The sequence below is a fragment of the Thalassophryne amazonica genome, chromosome 4 (assembly GCF_902500255.1).
Source record: "Thalassophryne amazonica chromosome 4, fThaAma1.1, whole genome shotgun sequence".
In the NCBI taxonomy this organism is placed as follows: Eukaryota; Metazoa; Chordata; class Actinopteri; order Batrachoidiformes; family Batrachoididae; genus Thalassophryne; species Thalassophryne amazonica.
The window spans coordinates 38786143-38812556 of record NC_047106.1 but is presented as its reverse complement, the minus strand read 5'-3'; the positions used below and the strand labels follow the sequence as shown (position 1 = coordinate 38812556).

The 26414-nt window shown below is 40.6% G+C and overlaps 1 protein-coding gene across 6 annotated transcripts in view; it reads left to right on the top strand.

Moving 5' to 3' along the window:
* gria4a (glutamate receptor, ionotropic, AMPA 4a) overlaps nt 1-26414 on the top strand; it is a 451011-nt gene that overhangs the window by 298957 nt on the left and 125640 nt on the right. Inside the window, exon 11 of one of the 6 annotated variants that reach the window (XM_034167740.1) lies at nt 2400-2525. The exons of the other annotated variants lie outside the window; for them this stretch is intronic. Within the exon in view, the coding sequence (XP_034023631.1) occupies nt 2400-2435 (36 nt within the window). The 3' untranslated portion in view covers nt 2436-2525. Of the gene's footprint in view, nt 1-2399; nt 2526-26414 lie in introns of those variants that run through there. 6 annotated transcript variants of the gene reach the window in all.

Genomic DNA, 26414 nt, shown 5'->3' with positions numbered 1-26414 from the left:
GGTACTCGGGTGGACTGAGACAATCCAGACTGAGGGAGTGATTTATAAAAAAAAACAGATAATGGGTGCTAATTTGTGTAAGCAATCCAAACCTGTGGGCTTTGGGGTGGGGTGAGAGTTTTGTGAGTGATTTGCTAAGACTAACTGCACAATTGATAGCAAGTGATAACGTGGATTAGACAGTATGTAAATTAGGATTTTGCATGTGTTGTTAATGACTGAAAGCACAAAATGAAGTGAAATCAGCCACTTGCAGGTGCTTATGCTTTGTTACACAAACTGCCACATGACTGAACGTGTTCATGTGGTGGCAATGTTTTTTTTAAATCTCATATTTGTGTGTGGTCCACCTGTTTCACGTTGAGACAAGCATGATGTAAACCATTAACTCTTTAAATCCACCCAACATTTGCAATGAATAATTATTTGTAATTATGTGTACAAGGAGGCAGCAACCTCTGTACTGAGCAGCATTCTATCCAGCACAGTAATGTACTGTAACACCAGAGTTTCAAACGTGCAAAATACAGACAAAATCAACAGTTCTCTATTGAGTTTGATAAATGGTGCTGCCTGTGCAAACCTGAACTATATGCACATTCCCTTGTATAATTTTGCGCACTCATGTAGCCAAACTCCAAGTTGTATATTCTTGAAGGCAAACATGCTAAATGGACAATACGTGCAATTTATGAAAGATGCAACCCTCGTGCACTGTGAATAAATCAGCATGCACATATTTTTGCAAGCATTATGGTGTTTGCACATTATGGTGTTTGCACATGTCATAAAAATTAAGTAAATCCGTCCCTATTGCAAATCCTCCTCAACCTATATTCAATTATATACACCACAAAGACAAGATATTTAATGTTCAAACTGATAAACTTTATTGTTTTTGTGCAAATATTTGCTAATTTTGAAATGGATGCCTGCAACACATTTCAAAAAAGCTGGGACAGTGGTATATTTACCACTGTGTTACATCACCTTTCCTTCTAAAACTACTCAATAAGCATTTGGGAACTGAGGACACTAATTGTTGAAGCTTTGTGTTGAAAGTTCTCCAGATTCTGAGTCTTCTGATTATATTATGGGCTGTAGATGATGGAATCCCTAAATTCCTTGCAATTGAACATTGAGAAACATTGTTCTTAAACTGTTGGACTATTTTTTTAATACAGTTGTTCACAAAGTGGTGATCCTCACCCCATCTTTGCTTTTGAATGGCTGAGCCTTTTGGGGATGCTCCTTTTATACCCAATCATGAAACTCACCTGTTTCCAATTAACCTGTTCACCTGTGCATTGTTCCAAACAGGTGTTCTTTGAGCATTCATCAACTTTCCCAGTCTTTTGTTGCCCCTGTCCCAGCTTTTTTGAAATGTGTTGCAGGCATCAATTTCAAAATGAGCAAATATTTGAACAAAAACAAAAAAGTCTATCAGTTTATACATTAAATATCTTGTCTTTGTGGTGTATTCAATTGAATATAGGTTGAAGAGAATTTGCAAATCATTGTATTCTGTTTTTATTTACATTTCACACAACGTCCCAACTTCATTGGAACTGGGTTTGTATCTAAGGACACAAACATGTTGCATGTTGGGGCCATGAACTTCGGTCTACATATTAATAGTCTTTACATAAAGTACTTTATATCTGACTTCAGTCAATCAATCAATCAATCAATAGTCCAACTCCAGTCCCACTGAACACCCTGCTAGGCATATTTTTAAATAATAAAAGGACAAAAAAAGCTCTTCCCTAATGAAGAGCCTGTTTAATACCAAATTGTGTATTAACCTGCCCACCCCCCAACCCCGAGATCTGCTCATGAGAAATTGAAGAAAATGTAAAATTTATTAATGAATTCATTAATCTCTTGGAAAGGAAAAGAATGGGGGGGGGGGGGGTAGATATTAGATCTACACCTTTATCTAGATCTGGGGTTTATTCTGCGCATCTTCACCAATTTTTGAGTTAAACAGTTTGTAACTTCTTGATTAGTTGTGCAAACAGATGGAGGTGAGAACAGCTTGTGACACAGTGGTCTAGCTGTTATTAATATTTTCATACACATAACTGCTGTTATTTGTGTGACGGGTTGACATTCTTTTTCTTTTTTTAATTACAGTCTATTGTTTGTGTTAAAAAAAAGAATGTTGAAATCACTTTGGCATCTGTTACTGTATATGTCTTTTCGATGTTTGTTCTCCCTCCTGTTTCTCTCCATCTGTGTGTGTCATCTGACTTTCCCCAATGCTGCACTACTCTCTTCCTTCACTCCATCATTTGTCCCACATCATCCCTCCACGCCTCCCCTGCACATTTCTGTGTGGATGGTGACCTCAGCAGGCCTTGGCTAACGTTAGCTCAGCCACCTCCTCCTCTTTGCAGCCTCTGATGATGAGGAAGCCTCCGCTGCGTCACTGATGCCTCGTCTGCAGACAGACACGCAGACTCTCCTGAGTCGCTGAAGAGAGCCAGACTGGCAGACTGTTTCCAGGAATTGGTGCACACTCGCTTTGTTTTTTTTTGTTGTTGTTGTTATGAACATTGTGTCTGAAGAATATCTTCTGTTTAAAGTGAACTGAGGCCATGGAGGAGGACAACTAAGCCCCTGGCATGAGGATCATCTTGTACACTGGGGTGGGTGGGAGGCTTTGCTGTTAAAGGGTGAAAAAAAAAACACTCCAAAATGTATTTTTTTTTCTGCTTTTGAGAAGGAGGAGAGTAACATATTCACCACCTCACCCCCTGGTAGACCTGGATTTGCTCAATCAGTGCAACCTCCATCTTCATCTTTCTGCTCCGTCACTCTGTAAATCTACTCAGTCATGCCAACTTTCCTCTGCTGCATTTCAGCTCCTCTGAGAGGATTTGTGAAGCTGCACACCTCAATGGTGTATCCTATGTGCTTTGGTATTTTGGGTATTCAGCATTCAGGGAGCTCAAACCTAAAGGACCTGCAACATTTTGGCCCAGTGTGCACAGTTTTACGTGTTATAGGCTGGAAAACACAACATTAAGACTTAAAATTAGCCATTTCCTGGATTTGATTCGCTTCAGTTTTATTCATACTATTATTATTATTATTATTATTATTATATGTATATTTGTATAGGCATCTGTGTGTAAATACTACATTATACATTAACATTTTCTCATCAGAATGACCATAAGAAACAAAGGCATGATAAAATAAATATCACAAAACATATTAACTATGGAACGTGTTATAAGTCTTTTTAAAACTTGACATATGTTGAATAAATTAAAATACTGTATGTAACACTAGCCAAACACTATCCAACCCCATAATTTGATGAGACAGAATCCCAAACAAAGTGACAGACAAGACGGTGATATAGTACTCATAAATTAGAGGCCAAATAGAATAAATGCAACTTTAGTTTTAGACAGAAGTTGTAGAGATTTGCTTTCAGTTTGAGTTTAAGGAAGATAATTTTAGATTTATTTATTTATTTGTATTTGAAATGGCATAAACAAATTAAAATGTGTGAAATACCAAGTGATGCAATATTTTTGGTACAGTTGAGAAACACTGTGGTATGTGTATTTTAAGTGAAAGTCATCACCCTGGTGTCACTCAGAGAGCAAAATTAAGAGGTTAATTAATCAACAGCTGCCTGCTCATTTAAAAATCAATGCAGAAGCACATATACAAAGCAACCCTAATTAAAGGAGAAATGCCACTTTTAACAACCTGGACCTCATTTTTGGCATAAAATACAGTAATTTACTCACCAGTATAACTTTGGTGTCATTATTAGTCAATGGAACATAGAACTTTTTGTGGTTCACAGCACCAAGTACTGGACAGGAGGAACCTAGCAGTCAGTGTGACTCACTAATTTCAAAATGCAGCTCTTTTCAACCAGATGTGCGGTGTGGGGATATGCCATTCATCTGTGTCCAATCAGATTTCAGGGGACTCTAGTGCAACCCTGGCCTCCGCTGTAGCTCCACCCATGCCAGGAGATGTTCAACATTTGACATTTCCTGTTTCACTGTGGACTCAAAATTTGGCACTTCCTGTTTGGGACTCCCTGTACCATGAGCAAGTTAGCTTCACACTGCTTCACTGCGCTTCGCTGGTACTATTGTTCATACACAGGACATTTTGCTGAGTAAAATTTACTCTGCTGGGATAACATTTGGTCCCAGTCTAAATAGAGTTAAATGTACTCTTCCACAGGGCTACATCAGCTCAACATCGTGTAAAATCAGTTATATTGGAGTAAAACCATTTGCATTGACAAGATGGTGTCGCAGACCGAACAGTCCCCCCTAAAACTCGGTCCACCCTGTCTTCACTGTGCGTGCATCATCAGCCGGGATTCATTAATTAACACCTCGTTTCACTCTACATTCAGCCCAGTCTCACATATTTTTTTTTTTTGTGTGTTTCCGTGACGAAATCAGCCAAATTTTTGTGACAGGGTTTTTTAAACTCACTATTCCTGACCCTACTCCTACCCCCAACCCTAACCTTAACCATAACCTAATCTTACTCTTCCTCCCCCCCCCCCCCCCCCCCCCCCCCCCCCCCCCACCCGCTTCACTTATAATTTCATGCAGCCATCACGGAATGAATTAGGATGAATTTGTGCTGCCGTGACAAAAATGAGGCGATTTTCGTCACAATATCACAAACCAGTAGATTAATGTATATTTCATGCTGCTGAATCACAACTTGCCGTGAGACCAGGTTGCTACAATAGTGTTTTTCACTCTGTTTAGACTGGGATCAAATGTTAGGGTCCCTTCACACATAGTATGAATAAATAAAACTCAGGGCAACTCACGGCAAAATAGCTCGCATGAGTGAACCACGCAAACATCGAGCCGACGGGCAGGCGTGCACGATCCCGGTGCAATGGTTCATGCCCGTGACGGTGTCTTTTGAGCAGGAACCCAGTGCAAGCAGCTGCACCACATCATGCCGCTGATGTGGAGAACAATAAAATAAAAATCAGCTGTATAATTACTGAATATCACTGAGTTGATTTAACTAATATATACACTCAACAAAAATATAAACGCAACACTTTTGGTTTTGCTCCCATTTTGTATGAGATGAACTCAAAGATCTAAAACTTTTTCCACATACACAATATCACCATTTCCCTCAAATATTGTTCACAAACCAGTCTAAATCTGTAATAGTGAGCACTTCTCCTTTGCTGAGATAATCCATCCCACCTCACAGGTGTGCCATATCAAGATGCTGATTAGACACCATGATTAGTGCACAGGTGTGCCTTAGACTGTCCACAATAAAAGGCCACTCTGAGGACAGCAGGCAGAGACACGTGCCTCATGGAGGAATGTTGTAAGTTCATGTCCTTCCAAACGCTGAATGTGTTCTCAAGCTGGGACGTCCAAGAGCAAAGATCTTTACAGCCTGGTTGTGAGCGGACACGCCCCTGTCCATTCACCACACAGACCAATGTGTCACGCTGTGTTATGTTTATATAACTGTCCTGGCAGTGGTTTGTGTGTTTATAATGTGTGCAATGAGGTGCCATCCAGCTGTCAACGTGCTGTGGTCAGCTGATAGGCCCCTCCCTGTGCTGTGTGAGATCAGACCTGGCTGTCCGGCCCCCATGTGATCAGATCTGTACATACATACACTAGTGTTCAGAATAATAGTAGTGCTATGTGACTAAAAAGATTAATCCAGGTTTTGAGTATATTTCTTATTGCTACATGGGAAACAAGGTAGCAGTAGATTCAGTAGATTCTCACAAATCCAACAAGACCAAGCATTCATGAAATGCACACTCTTATGGCTATGAAATTGGGCTATTAGTAAAAAAAAAAAGTAGAAAAGGGGGTTGTTCATAATAATAGTAGTGTGGCATTCAGTCAGTGAGTTCGTCATTTTTGTGGAACAAACAGGTGTGAATCAGGTGTCCCCTATTTAAGGATGAAGCCAGCAGCTGTTGAACATGCTTTTCTCTTTGAAAGCCTGAGGAAAATGGGACATTCAAGACACTGTTCAGAAGAACAGTGTAGTTTGATTAAAAAGTTGATTGGAGAGGGGAAAACTTATACGCAGGTGCAAAAACGTATAGGCTGTTCATCTACAATGATCTCCAGTGCTTTAATATGGACAAAAAAAACAGAGATGCGTGGAAGAAAATGGAAAACAACCATCAAAATGGATAGAAGAATAACCAGAATGGCAAAGGCTCACCCACTGATCAGCTCCAGGATGATCAAAGACAGTCTAGAGTTACCTGTAAGTGCTGTGACAGTTAGAAGACGCCTGTGTGAAGCTAATTTATTTACAAGAATCCCCCGCAAAGTCCCTCTGTTAAATTAAAGACATGTGCAGAAGAGGTTACAATTTGCCAAAGAACACATTAACTGGCCTAAAGAGAAATGGAGGAATATTTTATGGACTGATGAGAGTAAAAGTGTTCTTTTTGGGTCCAAGGGCCGCAGACAGTTTGTGAGATGACCCCCAAACTCTGAATTCAAGCCACAGTTCAAAGTGAAGACAGTGAAGCATGGTGGTGCAAGCATCATGATATGGCCATGTTTCTCCTACTATGGTGTTGGGCCTATATATCGCATACCAGGTATCATGGATCAGTTTGGATATGTCAGAATACTTGAAGAGGTCATGTTGCCTTATGCTGAAGAGGACATGCCCTTGAAATGGCTGTTTCAACAAGACAATGACCCCAAGCACACTAATAAAGGAGCAAAATCTTGGTTTCAAGCCAACAAGATGTGAAGAAATCATGAAAAACTGTGGTTATACAATGAAATACTAGTTTAATGATTCACAGGATTGCTAAAAAAGTAGTTTGAACATAATAGTTTTGAGTTTGTAGCGTCAACAGCAGATGCTACTATTATTGTGAACACCCCCTTTTCTACTTTTTTTTTTTTACTAATAGCCCAATTTCATAGCCTTAAGAGTATGCATATCATGAATGCTTGGTCTTGTTGGATTTGTGAGAATCTACTGAATCTACTGGTACCTTGTTTCCCATGTAACAATAAGAAATATACTCAAAACCTGGATTCATCTTTTTATTCACATAGCACTACTATTATTCTGAACACTACTGTATAAGCATTTTATGCAAGTGTGCCCCCCAGCATGCCAGATGTGTTGGGGGGAGTGGGGGCAACACACCTGCACACATGCAAGACACATGCACCACATGCACCACGTGTGCAATGCCACAGTCATGGGGGCACTTAGACAAATTTTACATCCAGCTTGACAGTGGTCATCTGCTGACTGTTTTCGTGATGATAGTAGGAATGACCACATATTTTCTAAGTGCCAATGTGAGCAGTGTTAGATGTTCCTGTGTGTCAGCTGGAATTTGGCCAACACCTGCCGTGAGAGGGTTCAATGGGTTCTCACAGTGCACACTGTCTTTCAGCCACTGGTGTGCACAAATATTTGTGGCAACAGGTGTACGAGGCATTAGAGGCAGCTAGGATTTTGCATGTTTTGCATACCATTCCTGCTTCATGCGCACTTCATGAGCAATTCGACCAAATTCGCACTATATGTGAAGGGGCCCTTATCCCAGCAGAGTAAATTTTACTCAGCAAAATTTACTGTATAGTGGTAGTATTTCATGGATCAGTTTAAAGCGATATGCAGTCATTTACAGCAAAACCACCTTCATAATCTACACCACAAATCATTCTAAAACAAAATATCATCAAAGTTCATTCTAGTATGTCATTTAAATTATCTTGTTAAACCTTGAAATGCTTATGAGATAAATCATCCACAATGGAGCACAAGTTGCTTGTTTAGGATTGTTTATAGGGCACCTATTTTTAGAATTTTTAGTACAAATAAAATGGCAGCCAGTGTTGTCAGGACATACAACTTTGCAAAAGTTATAAATACCTGAAAATTCTGATTACAAAAAAGTAGTGCTTAATGTTTTTTCTTCATCAGTCGGCATAAAGATCAATTAACTTGAAATGCCCAAACATTTGGTATTCATACAACAAACACACACACCATCTAGTTAGTTGCAAAGTCGCAGCCCTTTCAAATTACAAATATAAGAATATATTTGCAGGTAGACCTTCTGGTACATGACAGCATTTGCATATGATTACTTATATCACTTAATTATGAAAATCTGCTTGACTACAATCCAAGTTTATTATAAATTAGGTAGTGAGACTCTCTAAAAGAAACTGTATTTTTAAATACACAAGGGGAAAAGTGGTTGCACCTTTTACTTGTATTCAGTTTTTTAAACATATATATTTGGTAACTATGGTTTTGTTTGTTTGTTTGTATGTTTATGCTTTAGGCACATTTAAATGTCCAAAAACATTTACATAATACTGTATTTCCTCGTGGTGCATTGGTGTGATGTATTGAAAAACTGACAAATGATGTTCACACTCAGCTGCAAAGTAAACCTACTGGGAAGTTGAACATGGAAGAAAACTGACACAAAAGAAAAAATATCCAACGTGATACAAAGATTTGGAAATACAAATCGTGATTTGTGACTTTTTGATGATGATTTGTCTCCTCTGTTCAACTTCACAACATGATGTAAAACTGTTTTCAATACCACTGTGCTGTTCTCTGTGATAGTACATTGGCAGGTAGAAAAGCAAAAATGTTGATGAGTGATTGTCCATCCCAGCCAGCTTGTGATAGACAATAACTCAAAGACAATAAATGCTAACATCTTTTAACTCAGCACATTAAAAGAACATATGATGATAAACCATATTGCATCTTTGACCTTTGATGCACCACATCAATCAGAAGAGCAGCTTTAATTTGCCTATGTAATATCCTATAGATGTGTCTGCCACCTGCTGTATGGTTAGTGAATAATAGATTAATTATCTACAGTTGTGAACAACTGTAATTGCACTCATTTCTTCTGTTCAATCCATCACAAATAAAATTATAAAATCTGAAAATATAGCTATTTTAAGAGTAAGTTATGTCAGCTGCACCTATTACTAAATGTCCACTAGGCACAACCCTTGTTTTTAATCTTGCAAATTCTTCCATTGTGTTGTGGAACTTTGCAGCAGATCTGGGTTTTTGGGAGTGTTATGTGAATTTGCAGCAGACATAATTTAGAAGTGTTGTGGCCTCTTTTAGCCATATACAATGCTGGCAAAACCTTTGTGTACCCTTCAGCTTTTACACATTCATCTTAAAAAACAGGCTAAACTACCTAAAATGATTCCCTTTAAACTCATATTGAAAACTAACATCTAGGGTAAACCGGGGCACAAAGTTACAGCACAGTCTTCAGACACTGCATGTGTGCATTGCTTCTAATTTTAGCACTCATGGATGTTGGAATTGTACACAGTAGTGATGGAAGTGCAACAGTGCACATGCACCAGGCCTAAAATTAGAAACAATGCACACACGCAGTGTCTGAAGACTGTGCTGTAACAATTTGCCCAGTGTAACTTTTTGCCCCCAGTCAAAACAATGGTCTGCATAAGTATGCATACCTTTAAGTATAACACAATTAAATCATTGCTTTTACAGCCAGTTATCTTCTGTCAAGTCATGCAATGGATACATAAACATTTCAAAGTCAATGATTATGTCTTAAACCTCATTTACATATTGTTAAGAAACACAAGCATTGTGGGAGTATATAATGCAGCGGATAACTGAAAAATCTTTCAAATGGTGTTGCGAGCACCAAATTTGGCACAAATACATCTTAGACATTACCCTTTTGAAAAGGCAGGGTGTTCACTTCAATTTTCAATAGGCAGCCAGATAGGGGTCAATTGTAGAATTACAAAGGGGTCAAAATAAAAAAAAAATGCTCCATTGATATTGAAAACTACACCACATTATTTGTCTGGTCACAGAGACTCCAAAAGCTATAGTTTTGACTGTCTGTGACTGAATGTTATGGAGTTGTGGGTAAAAACAGCAAGAATAGTGACAAAGTGGATTTCAGTTTGTACAGGGGTCAAAAAAGGTTGCTCTGATTTGGAAAACATTAATGCAAATTATTGGTTGAGTTAAAGGGGTTTTAAAAAGGAATAGTTTGCATCATGTGCCATGCTTAGTGTCATGTTACAAGGTAACATATGTTACATGTCATAGAATCCAATGGACATCAACATTGTTTATTGCATAGTGACTTTGCAGACCAAGCACTGAGCATAGTCAAAACTTTTCCATTTATTAATCCTATTAGCTCAACCAATAATTTGCACCACTTTTTACCAAAATTGGAGCAACTTTAACTTTTGACCCCTGTGCAAACTGCAAACTGTTTTTTGCCCCATAACTCCACAGAATTCAGTCATAGATGGTCCAAAATATACTTTTTTGAAATCTTCATGATCAGACAAATAATATCGAAAATGTTTCAATATGATTGGAGCATTTTTAAATTTGGCCACTGTGTAATTCTTCAATTGTCCTCTATGTGGCCGCCTATTGAAAATTCAAGTGGATACTCTGTAGGGAAGGTGTAGTGACACGGACCCACAACAGGGGGCGTTAATGAACGGACAATGGATAAGCCAAAAAGTAACAATTTAATGTTGTGAATCGCACAACAAAATACAGACAATGACAGAGAATGTGGATCGTCAATCATACACAAGGTGACGTGTGGGCAGGCTCGAAGATAGAAGACGTCTGGCAAGAGAAGAGCCGGATCCCACACAGCTTCCACCGCCAACGGATCTGAAGAACACCGGAGCCGCCAAGCCCTGCGCCCCAGGTGGCCACTGTCTTCAGCAGTCAGACCCGGTACTGCTGGCAGAAACAGAAACAGTTAATGGTGGGTGTGTGAATACACACCCAGCAATCTTTCAGTGCTTAATTCCTCCAGGAGGGAAAACCTCCACCTCCAGTAACACTCGTACAGCTCCTGGAAAACCACTTATCTGGTTGGGGTGTGAGGCGAAGCCGTCGCAGTCCACACCAAACGCCAATGCAGCAGATAAGGACACGTCGCAGGAAAACGGCTCTAAATGAGATCAGACTTTTGTTTGTTAAGGATGCAGCAGAGAAGTTACCTGAGTGGTAGCTGATTTCTCGGCGGGGAGGTGGAGTTGCAGTCCGGCTTTTATGGAGGATGTGGTTGATGAGTGACAGCTGGTGTTGAAGATGAGTGACAGCTGTCACTCCCAGTAGTTCCGACGCCCTCTCGTGCTTGAAGCCCGCACTCCAAGCAGGGCGCCATCTGGTGGTGGTGGGCCAGCAGTACCTCCTCTTCAGTGGCCCACACAACATACTCTGCATTTTCAAAAGTCTAATGGAGTATTTGTGCCAAATTTGGTGGCTTGCATCACCATTTGAAGGATTCTCTGTAAATATTCTCATGTCTGCTGCACTAATATGATAAATCTGTCTGGAGGAGGCAAGTCTCAAAACTTGAATGACTGCACTGACAAGAAAGAGACTAGTGGGGGAAGCCACCAAGACATTGATGACAACTCTGAAAGTGGTATGATCGGCTTCTGTGGTTATGGTTGGCGACATTGTGCAGAATACAACTTTTTCTGTTGCATCATCAGTTATACAGCTCCGTCGTGGAGTGAAGCAGAGAAGGATCACATCCAGGATCACATCCAGGCTTGACCCTCTCATGTGTCATCTGGCAAACTGTTGCTGAATTTTCATGACTTCTTGAGAAGAAAGTATTTCTTTTTTCAGAAGATTCACAATTCATTGATATATTGCATTAGGCAGGACAGAGTTGCAGTGAGGCTCATTAAAAACACATTCTAGCATTCACTCATTAACAAAGAGGAATAATGATTAAACAAAGAAATATATAAAATTATGAAATCATATTTAAACCTCTGAAGAGCAAAGTGATTTGCTTGTAATTTCACTTCCCTATTCTGTGTTTGGTAATGTTGACTTTTCAGTCACCAGTCAACTTAATAATTGGAGCAGGCAGATCGACTGTCTTAGTGTCAGTCTGGCTGACTAACTGCTGATTTCCTGACAGACGTGATGAATCACAGATTGGCTCATTTAAAAGCCAACTGTCATCTGTTCTGGTTGACTGACCAACTTACTGTTTACTGACTCCTTTGCCCAGTTGAAGGCTCAGTAGCCAGGAGCGTGCTGACTTACTATGCAGACCATTGTGAGCTTTAATGCTTTTAATCGTTGACAGTGACTAATTTGAACAGCATTTCAAGAGTAAAATTAAAATATTTTAATTACTGGTTGTATTACAGGTCAATAACCCTGTTCTACCCATAAGAGCCTCACATATACCCAATACCTATATGGTTATGTATCTATAATTTGACAAATCTGACTCAAATTTAACTATGTGTGAGCTCATGTGGGCATTTGCCCCTATACACTGCTCACAGAACAGAGCACCACAACCTTTACACTTTCCTTGGGGGTGGTAAGCCCCATGGAGGTGACACCATGTTGTTTTCTTTTTTGGGTTGAGCCTGACCGAGCCCCAGGGATGATGACCCGGCCACACGGCACTTGTCTGCAATCTCCTCCCCAAGCCCAACTTCAGGAAGAGGCCTTGGTTTCGATAATCCAGGAGGGCTGCCTTTTGTAACTAATTCTGTTCATGATGTTAATGGACAGGATTTCAACTTGCAGTCAGAGACTGGATGATGTCCAGTTTGTTTACCTCAGAATTACATATCTGCTTTTGTGGATGATATGGTTCTGTTGGCTTCATCAACCAGAGACCTTCAATGTGCACTAGGCAAGATTGAAGCTGAGTGTGAAGTAACAGGGATGACAATCAGCACCTCTAAATCTGAGACCATGGCCCTCTGTTGGAAAAGGGTGGATTGTCCCTTCTTTGTCAGGGGAGACAGACGTCAGACAGACGTGACATTCAGATTGCCTGCTGCGTGTTCACGTGATCTGACCATCCGTTTCACCTGGGACAGCATGTCAATGTGCATGCTGTGCGCGAGCCCCAGCCCGCCGCAAAAGCAATATATGTTTTATGTATTTTCACGTGATGACAGCAAGCACGCACATGCATGTCATGGTGGACAGTTGTTAGGTCACGTCCTTCAAAACACGGTACGTGTTCTACAGCTGTGATGTCCAGGACCGGAGATCTCAACAGCTGCTTGTGTTGGCAGCCAGCCCCCCCATCCGTTCAGCGGCACACACCAAAGTGTCACTCTCTTTCTGTGTTATGTGATTTTTTTGTTGTTGTTGTTATTTTAGCATGTAATTGTACATAGTTATTGTAGCAATTATTTCTGTACCTGTCCTGGCTGTGGTCTCTGTGTTTTAAATTTACACGTCGTGTGCACTGCACCATTATTTCCACTTGTCAGTGAGTCTCTGCCCAGCGATCAGCTAATAGGCGCCTCACCGTGCTGTGTGCGCTCTGGCTGACCGCTCTCCATCTGTCAATACATATCAGAATTTTATGTAAGTGTGTATGTGGGGGGGTGGGGGGTCGCCACGTGTTGCAGGGGGGGTGCGGGGGAGCGTGTGAAACACACATATGCCACATGTGTTGTGGGGGGGGCGCAACACACGTGCGATACACACGCAGCCACATGTGTTGAGGGGAGAGCCAACACTCTGGCCCGCCACATGTGTGTTGCTTGGCGATGCCATAGTCATGGGAGCACTTAGACAAATAAGTCATGTTACATTTTTTAGCTGCCCACTAAGATGCCTGTCTTTTATCATGGCCCAGGTCTCTGTCTTACATAGCAAGTCTTGTCTGCTTTTTTTAAGCTTCAGGGTGAAGTGCTTTTTGCCTTATCAGCCAAAACCATTTGCTTCTACAAAGCTGTTCTCTACCCATTTTTTTACTTTGTCTGCCTTTTGACTCCCCTCTTTCCTTTATACTTTCTCCTTCTTTTTTTTATCTCTCCTTCACTGTCTGTTTCCGTCTACCCTCACACTCCCTATAGCTGTTGCTCTTTCTATTCCAATCCACCGTCTCTCATCTGCTTTCCTCTATAGCTTCATACACAGCACTCTCTTTCTCGCCGTCTGCATTCCTCTTGCTTAATGTTTTTTCTCCTTCAGACCTCACGATCTCTGCTTCAATTTCCTCCCTGCATCTCACCCTGTTCCCTTTTTCTATTCTTTTTTTTTAATTTGTTGCCATGTCCTGGAGGAGCTTGTGATGCCAGACAAGGCGACACCCAAAGATGACAGTTTCCTCCCAGCAGTAAATATATGCAGTACACGCAGCGTTCACACTGAGACAAAGGTGTCTGGAGCAAAGTGATAACAAAGCGGAATGATGCATAAGAGTGAAACTGCACCTCTGCTGGCAGACCTCCTAATGTTTGGCTGTCTGTTCATGTGTCACATGGCTGTTTGGAACTGGAATGACTTTGAGTCAAACGAGGGCTTACTTTGGGACACTCAGCAGTATCACTTGCATGTGATATTTTGCTCATGTGGTTTCTCTGTGCATGAACCAGTGTGCAGGTGTAGTGATGACTAAGTAAGGCCTTGTGAAGCATTTGCTGTTTTATTTCTGAGTCCACTAGATGGCAGTGTCTTTTCCAAAAACTGTTCAAACACAAATTGCTTTTTAGTTTGCCTTGAGTCCGTTTTTAGAAAAGAGACTGCCATGTAGTGGTAAGATGAAAAGTATCGCTTGCATTGTGAGGGAACATCAGCTACGACACTTTACCCCATGCAACACATTTCTCTGGACATAATCGGGCATGCGGGTGACTCAGTGTTGAGGATCCCAGCAGCTGGAGAAGGTCACGGACAGGCCCATGTTTTACCTGACTGCAGCAGAGACGGTTGATTGCTTATGAGAGGTGAGAATGGATCAGCTGGTTGTCTTGATGGTTACTATCCAGAACCCCAAGTTGGTGTCATAGTGTGGTGTATGTGGCAATGTGCGGCACATGCACATGCTTCCAATTCTGACCTGACATCTTACATTATGACAGTCTTGACGAAGAGGCAGTTAAAACTAACTGTAATCCACATGATTCCCACATGCTTCAGACAAAATGTGAGGTATTCCTTAATTACCTGCAATGGTAGCAGCATAGGGTTTTGACAGCAAAACTATAAATGAGTGAGTGAGTGAGTGAGTCGGTCAGCCAGTCAGTCAGTCTCTCCGTCCATCCCAACCAGCTATTAGGCTGGATGGTCAGGAACGGCTGGACACAAATGCAAGGCTCAAACAGACAGCTCTGTTTTTTAAAAGGGTTTACTGTGATGGATAGCAATGGTCGGTACACAAGAAGGTAGTCCAAAAAATACAGCAGTACAAAAATCATCAGGCTTAGGTGTGGTTGATCAAACAGACAGGAGGTCTGGAACACAATGAGGCAGGCAGGATTATGGAATGCAAGAAACACAGCTGGAGAGAAGGCACAAAGCACATCAATCTGGCAAGGGACTAAAGCACCCATTGAGTCTTAAATGGATGGAATGGAAACCCCAGGTGATGAGCTGCAAATTAGAAACAGGTGTGCGTGGAAAGCACCAGAACAAGGGTGTGGCCAGAAAGAGAGAAACGCCCACCACCAAACACCAAGAGACAGACAAGAGATATAGAGACAGAGAAACCCATGCAGGAAAAAACCAACAAGAGAACTAACCCCAGAAGAAAAGTCATAAACAAAATCAAGTAAAACAGAGCATACACAACTGAGACCAAAACCAAAACCCTGACCCCAGCTTGAATAGATAATAACTCAAAAATAATAAATGCCATCATCTTGTAACTCAATTGGGTACCCGTACCCGTCTCATTTGAGGGTGGGCGCTAAAGAGGTTAAATGCAAGACCATAATTCTACATCCAGGAACAGCCCTCATCTGTCCCCATCAGAAACATGGCACTTTCTCTGAGATTTTGGGTAAATTACACAGCAAACAAAGTGAAAAATGCAAAGAAAAAGTGACAGTGCAGTGGAAAGAGGAACTGTGTTCCAGTTTGTTTATGACCCTTGGCTCAAACATGTCAAGGCGTTTGTGCAGGCAAGAGAACATAGCTATTCTGTCAAGGCGTGTAGGCTAAAACATATGTTTCTGTGTAGGCTCTCAGTTGTCCAGGTGGTTTCCATAGTAGAGAAGCTTGAATCTTCGACTGGACTGGGTTGCTTGACGTGAGGACATTTCGCTTCAAATCGCAGAAGCTTCCTCAGTTAAAATTCTTGCTCTGGTGGTCTGACTTCTGTCTTGACTCTTTTAGAGAAGAACTGAGGAAGCTTCTGCGATTTGAAGTGAAACGTCCTCACGTCAAGCAACCCAGTCCAGTCGACGATTTAAACTTCTCTACTAAGGCTAAAACATACCAACACGACTTGTCACATTTCCCTTGTGTTCCCTTCTCCACTGGGAACCCCCCAAAAAATTGCACTTTTCGCGACTGCTTTGGTGATTGCACCTGAAAACAAAACACTACGCCATTTTTCTGTTAGAAGTGATGCTGTGTTTGTGCAGGCTGTCCCCATACGTGGTCAAATCCTGTGATATCACGCAGGGGTTCAAATGAGACTGCGGTTCCCTATTAAAAGAATGTATCATGGGGACAAAGCCGGCTGCATTTCTGAGCTTTGAAACATCAGACTGATGAAAAGTGCAACTTTGTTTTGCCTATTTAATATCACAGATGTGTGACTGCCACTTCATGAATAGTAAGTGGTTGTGATGGCCAAGTGAGGCCTCAGGAAGCATTTGATGTTTATTCTGAGTGCACAGGTTGTCAGTCTCTTCAAGAAAAGACTCTAAAACAACTGAAATATATTGTGATTTGAACTTTTTTTAAGAGACAGCCATCTAGTTGGCTCACACAAAAAAAAAACACCATATGTTTGCACTATTTGGCAGGAATTTTAAATTCAAAGTAAGCATTTACAATGATAGTAAAGTAAATTTTGATTCTGATTCTGATATGCTTCGCAAGGCCTTACATCATTAGTAGATGCTGGAAAAATTGTTCAAAATTACAAACCCCAGTGATTGGAATTCACATTTATTTTGTCCCGCTGAACATTGCACACATTGGGCCTCATGTATCAATGTTGTGCACTTGTGGCGTAAATTTACGGCGTAAACTTGAAATACACCAAAGTCGCCGTGACATGTATCAAGCAGTGTGCACCTGCCCATTTCTGGCGTACGCCTGACGTGATCTTGATAAATGCGGCGGGTGGAAACGATCGTAATTATAATAAACACGCCCATAAATATTCAGACTCCGCTTCAGACACACCCTCATTTTACGACATGGAAGCCGGGAAGACGGCAATGAAAAAGAACTCCACCAATCACAACGCGTGCCAATAGAGCGTCAAAAGCGGCTGTCGTATCAATTGTTTTGTAGTATATAATCAATAAAGTGTTACAGTGGTCCCTCATTAATCGCTGGAGTTACGTTCTAAAAAATAGCCCGTAATATGCGAAACCGCAACGTAGTCAGCGTTATTTTTTACAATTATTATAGACGTTTCAAAGCTGTAAAACCCCTCACTACACAGTTTATACACTTTCTCAATCAGGCATGAACATTTTCTCACTTTTCTCTCATGTGTAAACACTCTCAAAGTTCAAACCTTAGTAGGAAAATAATACCAAACTGTTTTCAGGCCCAAACATTTGTTTGAGAAATAAAAATAGAACATTTTCCTATAAATAATTATGATGGCATTTAGAACTAACAAATTAATTTTAATGATCAACAAACGAGGTCGGACACATACGAAATTATTAATAGTGACTCACCAGTATTTCACAGATCGGGCCTCTGCGTCCTGGCGCTGCGCCTTTTCCCACTCACATCTCGCTGCAGCAGGTGTTTGTTTCCGTGTGGGCAACAAGATTCTTATAAACAGATACGCAGAACACAGAATACTGTAAAAAAAAAAAAAGGCATGCAAAATTGGACTAAATACTCCGCGAGACTCCGAGGCCACGACAGGTGAACGGCGTTATAGCGAGGGACCACTGTATTCTCTTTTCACATGTCAATAATTCTTGACATGTGGATATTTGCTCGCTCAATTAATAAGACACGCCTAATCTGTCAGATTTCTTTATTTTTTAAATGTATTTCTGTATTTATTTTATTGTGACAACCGAATGGAGACGACAAAACCTGGTTGCAGCACGAGCGAATTAAGGGAATGACAAAACTACAGTTGTTATTATCAATTTCATTGTCTAAAACGATCACACCACATGAAGTTAAGCTCTGGCTCCAGGCTCGAAGTCTGGAGAAAAAGGCGAGCAGCGCTGTCTTTGCAGTCAGCGCTGTGGCCACGGATCGTGCTCCATAACAATCCCGCAAAGGCGGGATTTGTATTGATTATTATGTAGTATAATCAGGAAAGTGTTATTTATGTAACATATGCAACCATGCACTCTACTGGTGGTTGGCTCTCACTGCGGTACTGTATCACTTCCTGTTCCGGAGCACAGTGGTGTTTTGCTGTATCTGTTAGCTGTTTAATCTGTGTAGTTAGATTGATCTAGTTAACTATATAATGATTTGTTTCACAGTGTAATCTTCATGTGCCTTAACTAAAGCACTCCCTCTGCTGAATCACCTCTAAATTATTTACACATTATTCACTTTGTGTGTTTTTAGGAATCCGCTAGCTTAGCACAGCTACTAGCTCTTAGCCGGTTTAGCATGGTGGCTTCTCCTGTCTCTCCTGCACTTTTCTGCTCTGGGTGTGAAATGTTTAGTTATTCCTCGGCCTCCTTTAGCAGTAATGGTACTTGTAATAAGTGTAGCTTATTCGTAGCTTTGGAGGCCAGGCTGGGCAAATTGGAGACTTGGCTCCGCACCGTGGAAAATTCTACAGCTAGCCAGGCCCCTGTAGTCGGTGCGGACCAAGGTAGCTTAGCCGCTGTTAGTTTCCCTCTGGCAGATCCCGAGCAGCCGGGAAAGCAGGCCGACTGGGTGACTGTGAGGAGGAAGCATAGTCCTAAACAGAAGCCCCGTGTACACCACCAACCCATTCACATTTCTAACCGTTTTTCCCCACTCGACGACACACCCGCCGAGGATCAAACTCTGGTTATTGGCGACTCTGTTTTGAGAAATGTGAAGTTAGCGACACCAGCAACCATAGTCAATTGTCTTCCGGGGGCCAGAGCAGGCGGCACTGAAGGAAATTTGAAACTGCTGGCTAAGGCTAAGCGTAAATTTGGTAAGATTGTAATTCACGTCAGCAGTAATGACACCCGGTTACGCCAATCGGAGATCACTAAACATTGAATCGGTGTGTAACTTTGTAAAAACAATGTCGGACTCTGTAGTTTTCTCTGGGCCCCTCCCCAATTGGACCGGGAGTGACATGTTTAGCCGCATGTTCTCCTTGAATTGCTGGCTGTCTGAGTGGTGTCCAAAAAATGAGGTGGGCTTCATAGATAATTGGCAAAGCTTCTGGGGAAAACCTGGTCTTGTTAGGAGAGATGGCATCCATCCCACTTTGGATGGAGCAGCTCTCATTTCTAGAAATCTGGCCAATTTTCTTAAATCCTCCAAACCGTGACTATCCAGGGTTGGGACCAGGAAGCAGAGTTGTAGTCTTACACACCTCTCTGCAGCTTCTCTCCCCCTGCCATCCCCTCATTACCCCATCCCCGTAGAGATGGTGCCTGCTCCCAGACCACCAATAACCAGCAAAAATCTATTTAAGCATAAAAATTCAAAAAGAAAAAATAATATAGCACCTTCAACTGCACCACAGACTAAAATAGTTAAATGTGGTCTATTAAACATTAGGTCTCTCTCTTCTAAGTCCCTGTTAGTAAATGATATAATAATTGATCAACATATTGATTTATTCTGCCTTACAGAAACCTGGTTACAGCAGGATGAATATGTTAGTTTAAATGAGTCAACACCCCCGAGTCACACTAACTGCCAGAACGCTCGTAGCACGGGCCGAGGCGGAGGATTAGCAGCAATCTTCCATTCCAGCTTATTAATTAATCAAAAACCCAGACAGAGCTTTAATTCATTTGAAAGCTTAACTCTTAGTCTTGTCCATCCAAATTGGAAGTCCCAAAAACCAGTTTTATTTGTTGTTATCTATCGTCCTCCTGGTTGTTACTGTGAGTTTCTCTGTGAATTTTCAGAACTTTTTTCTGACTTAGTGCTTAGCTCAGATAAGATAATTATAGTGGGCGATTTTAACATCCACACAGATGCTGAGAATGACAGCCTCAACACTTCATTTAATCTATTATTAGACTCAATTGGCTTTGCTCAAAATGTAAATGAGTCCACCCACCACTTTAATCATATCTTAGATCTTGTAATGACTTATGGTATGGAAATTGAAGACTTAACAGTATTCCCTGAAAACTCCCTTCTGTCTGATCATTTCTTAATAACATTTACATTTACTCTGATGGACTACCCAGCAGTGGGGAATAAGTTTCATTACACAAGAAGTCTTTCAGAAAGCGCTGTAACTAGGTTTAAGGATATGATTCCTTCTTTATGTTCTCTAATGCCATATACCAACACAGTGCAGAGTAGCTACCTAAACTCTGTAAGTGAGATAGAGTATCTCGTCAATAGTTTTACATCCTCATTGAAGACAACTTTGGATGCTGTAGCTCCTCTGAAAAAGAGAGCCTTAAATCAGAAGTGCCTGACTCTGTGGTATAACTCACAAACTCGCAGCTTAAAGCAGATAACCCGTAAGTTGAAGAGGAAATGGCGTCTCACTAATTTAGAAGATCTTCACTCAGTCTGTTGCTCTATAAAAAAGCCCTCCGTAAAGCTAGGACATCTTACTACTCATCACTAATTGAAGAAAATAAGAACAACCCCAGGTTTCTTTTCAGCACTGTAGCCAGGCTGACAAAGTCAGAGCTCTATTGAGCCGAGTATTCCTTTAACTTTAACTAGTAATGACTTCATGACTTTCTTTGCTAACACAATTTTAACTATTAGAGAAAAAATTACTCATAACCATCCCAAAGACGTATCGTTATCTTTGGCTGCTTTCAGTGATGCCGGTATTTGGTTAGACTCTTTCTCTCAGATTGTTCTGTCTGAGTTATTTTCATTAGTTACTTCATCCAAACCATCAACATGTCTATTAGACCCCATTCCTACCAGGCTGCTCAAGGAAGCCCTACCATTATTTAATGCTTCAATCTTAAATATGATCAATCTATCTTTATTAGTTGGCTATGTACCACAGGCTTTTAAGGTGGCAGTAATTAAACCATTACTTAAAAAGCCATCACTTGACCCAGCTATCTTAGCTAATTATAGGCCAATCTCCAACCTTCCTTTTCTCTCAAAAATTCTTGAAAGGGTAGTTGTAAAACAGCTAACTGATCATCTGCAGAGGAATGGTCTATTTGAAGAGTTTCAGTCAGGTTTTAGAATTCATCATAGTACAGAAACAACATTAGTGAAGGTTACAAATGATCTTCTTATGGCCTCAGACAGTGGACTCATCTCTGTGCTTGTTCTGTTAGACCTCAGTGCTGCTTTTGATACTGTTGACCATAAAATTTTATTACAGAGATTAGAGCATGCCATAGGTATTAAAGGCACTGCGCTGCAGTGGTTTGAATCATATTTATCTAATAGATTACAATTTGTTCATGTAAATGGGGAATCTTCTTCACAGACTAAGGTTAATTATGGAGTTCCACAAGGTTCTGTGCTAGGACCAATTTTATTCACTTTATACATGCTTCCCTTAGGCAGTATTATTAGACGGCATTGCTTAAATTTTCATTGTTACGCAGATGATACCCAGCTTTATCTATCCATGAAGCCAGAGGACACACACCAATTAGCTAAACTGCAGAATTGTCTTACAGACATAAAGACATGGATGACCTCTAATTTCCTGCTTTTAAACTCAGATAAAACTGAATTTATTGTACTTGGCCCCGCAAATCTTAGAAACATGGTGTCTAACCAGATCCTTACTCTGGATGGCATTACCCTGACCTCTAGTAATACTGTGAGAATTCTTGGAGTCATTTTTGATCAGGATATGTCATTCAAAGCGCATATTAAACAAATATGTAGGACTGCTTTTTTGCATTTACGCAATATCTCTAAAATTAGAAAGGTCTTGTCTCAGAGTGATGCTGAAAAACTAATTCATGCATTTATTTCCTCTAGGCTGGACTATTGTAATTCATTATTATCAGGTTGTCCTAAAAGTTCCCTGAAAAGCCTTCAGTTAATTCAAAATGCTGCAGCTAGAGTACTGACGGGCACTAGAAGGAGAGAGCATATCTCACCCATATTGGCCTCTCTTCATTGGCTTCCTGTTAATTCTAGAATAGAATTTAAAATTCTTCTTCTTACTTATAAGGTTTTGAATAATCAGGTCCCATCTTATCTTAGGGACCTCATAGTACCATATCACCCCAATAGAGCGCTTCGCTCTCAGACTGCAGGCTTACTTGTAGTTCCTAGGGTTTGTAAGAGTAGAATGGGAGGCAGAGCCTTCAGCTTTCAGGCTCCTCTCCTGTGGAACCAGCTCCCAATTCGGATCAGGGAGACAGACACCCTCTCTACTTTTAAGATTAGGCTTAAAACTTTCCTTTTTGCTAAAGCTTATAGTTAGGGCTGGATCAGGTGACCCTGAACCATCCCTTAGTTATGCTGCTATAGACTTAGACTGCTGGGGGGTTCCCATGATGCACTGAGTGTTTCTTTCTCTTTTTGCTCTGTATGCACCACTCTGCATTTAATCATTAGTGATTGATCTCTGCTCCCCTCCACAGCAATGTCTTTTTCCTGGTTCTCTCCCTCAGCCCCAACCAGTCCCAGCAGAAGACTGCCCCTCCCTGAGCCTGGTTCTGCTGGAGGTTTCTTCCTGTTAAAAGGGAGTTTTTCCTTCCCACTGTCGCCAAGTGCTTGCTCACAGGGGGTCGTTTTGACCATTGGGGTTTTTACATAATTATTGTATGGCTTTGCCTTACAATATAAAGCGCCTTGGGGCAACTGTTTGTTGTGATTTGGCGCTATATAAATAAAATTGATTGATTGATTGATTGATTGATTGATTGATTGATTGATTGATTGATTGATTGATTGATTGATTGATTTGTATAATGGCACTGTTTATCATGTTGATCATCTTCATTTTTATGTGGATTCCAGCGCTGGTTCATTTTGGTATATAATTTACGCCACCTCTCAACCTGGTGTATATTTTCAGCGCAGCGTATGCCAACGACCACATTGAACATGCCAAGTAGCGCAGCCGTTTTGGCGTACACCCCATATACGCTCAAATATCGCCGTACACAACGTTGATACATGAGGCCCATTGTGTGCTTGTCTGCCTAGCTAACAGCCTAACAACCATGGGGGGAAACATTATGTACCCACACTACTGGCAAATTTGGGACAAAATATACAAAAGTATGAGAAAGGAAAACTGGAATTAAGCTCTGGATTGCTCCAGAACTTTTCATCAGTACTGCAAATTAGTGATAGTTAACTCAAAACACTGCTTTGCATTGTTTCAAAACCTGCTTTGAATATTGTTCTCAAGTTTGGATCAAAAATAAGACCTTCCCATTGATATGTGCCCCCTGCTGTTGAAACATATAAAGCGTAAATGAATGAACTAGGATTTCACTGTTTTTGAATTTCATGTTTCAAGGTGACTGTAAGTGCAGGGTCTAGCCTAGCTTGTACATTGTTTCTTATGCTGATAAAAATAATAATAATAAGTTTGCATATTTCAGAAGCGGCTCACTAATCAGGCATTCCAGACACTATGTGCAAGCAATAACCTCGGAATGAATGAGGAGAAATATTTCTGAGGAACATCACTGCTCTTTGCAACGGTTTCTGAAGGGATTACAATGAAATTATTGCATAAAAGTCTGCTTTTTTCCTGTCCTTGGCAAAGATAGATGCGATCAGTGTGAGCATGGTGAATTCTTTCCATGTTTTTACATATATCAGTATTTTTTCTGTTCATATACTACATAAAGTCTGATTTAATGATATTTTAGACATAATATTCGACAGCTGCGCATATCAAGTTAGATTTTTTTGCTTTAAAGAAAGTCAAGCCACGTAGCATGTGCAGCACATCAATGATAGAAAATGAAAAGTAGACATAGAACTAAATCGATTTCTGTCCTATAAAAATATGATGTTCATCTAATTTTTTCCGGTGGTTTTCTGTGTTGCAGTCTTGATGGCTGTGTTGAGCTGGTTAAAGGGAATTTTCATTAACATTATGATTCATGTTGAGTCAATGCAACGAGCGCCCTGCTAATGAGTCTGATGATGGCATTTTATAAGAAATGTTTTTTATGTGTTCTGACAACGAACACAATAAGACAGAGTTTTATATTTGAAGACAATGATGATGTAAGGAATGTTAATGGGTTTAGTAGGAGGTGAATTCTCAGTTCATGCAGTCGACTGTGGGATTAGACAACCCAGTCTCACGGCACGTCGTGATTCAGCAGCACGAAATATACATTAATCTGTTGGTTTGTGATATTGTCATGAAAAGCACCCCATTTTTGTCACGGCAGCATGAATTCATTCTAATTCATTCCGTGATGGCTGCACGAAATTAAAAGTGAAGCGGGGAGTTGGGGTGGTTATAGTTAGGGTGGGGGGAAGGAGTAGGGTAAACCCCAATTTTGTGACGGGAGCACAAAAAAAAAATGTGAGACTGGGCTGGATTAGAAGTGCACTCAGTTCATACTGCTGCCAAGATATTGCATGCATCATTTTGCAAGTTTAAAAAAAATCAGAATTGCCTGTCTCTCCCAATATAATAGCATCCATCTATGTATGCAGGTCCAATCTATTCACCAAAATTGGTTAATTTGTAACTTGAAGTAACAAAATTCACAGTTCAGATCAGATCACAGTTTATACTCGTAATCACAAATCAGATTGTTTTTTTTTTTTCATATCATTGCTTTCCAAGTGGTGCACTACTTGTACTACTGACATGTAATGATGAACCTGCACCAAGTTTCCTCAAGATGAGCCAAGTGGGACATGACAAAGGCTTTCTGCTTTCAGCCAGCTACAGTCACATGAAAGCACAACTTTTTTTTTCTGTGCAGGTGAACACACATCTGCTTTGATTTCACTGAAACTCTGCATCTAGCTTTACGCAATTATTACTTATAAAAAAAACTGCAACAATAAATCCACATTTCACACTACGATGTAAACTTTGTAATTCATCCGCGGTTCATATGCGTTCTGAGCTGCACGGGGTGGTCTGTATGTATGTATCAACTATGGATCATTACATTTCACAGCAGCTGTGAGCTTGTATGCTTGTGGACCCTTGGGTATGGACGTTTTATTCCCCAACACCACTATTGTAACATATCTATATTTTAAAATCTCCTGGTTCTGACCCTTTACAGACTAATGTCATGGCATCTACTGTATCATGCCATCTGCAGTGTAAATTGTATTCCAGGACATGCAGCCAAACACTTAATTAGAATTTATGGAAATCAGTTTTACTAACACCCCGTGACCCTTAATTGGAGTAAGCAGTTGAAGATGAGTAAGTGAGCAAGTTTTACTAACACAGTGTAACACAACATTTTTAAACAGATTTTATTTTATTTTTTTGGCTTGTTGTTTTGCCCATTCTCTATGCAATGTGGAGTTCTGTCAGGAAGGGCTGGCTTAAAACTTGTGCCAGATCAGCATGCAGATCCATAATAGATCTGCTGAGATCCATAATAATAATAATTTCCTTTATTTGTCATTGTACATGCATACAACAAAATTTTATAAAATTTCTACATTTAACTCATCCTAATTACAGTTAGACTCAATCCAACCACTGGGAGCAGTAGGTAGCCAGGGTCCATCACCCAGGGACCAACTCCAGATGTAGAGATGCTGCCCTGGTCAGGGGCAGAGAAAGGAGCAGATCCTAAGTAAGCATCTCTTTGATTGTGGGAGGAAACCGGAGCACCTGGAGGGAACCCACGCATACAACATGCAAACTAAAAAACACAGAGGCAATTACACAACCTTCTTGCTGTGAGGCATCAGTGCTAATCGCTAAGCCACTGTGCAGATAACAGATCTGCTGTGGCAACCCCAAGTGCAAAAGGAAGGAGGCTAAAGAACTTACTTTTGCCTTTTAATGTATGCACCCCAATACTTATTTATTTTTGTATTTGTGCAATCCTGCAAAAACCCATGGGCCAAAAACACAATATCCTTGGTAGAAGTAATCAACCAAATTAATTTTAGGAAATCTGCTGTTGATAGCCTAGTATATACTTTTTCCGTAAGAGATCATAGTGAGAGCATTTTTACTGTCATACCCTTGTGATTGTCTTGGTCTCTGCGTAATGAGGTTTGTTTCAGCATACATTAGACAGATACATACAGACAAGGATGTTAGGCTTATGGATAGGAAGAAGTGGTTTAATTTTGTTTAGGCTTGGTCAACAAGCCCATACTAA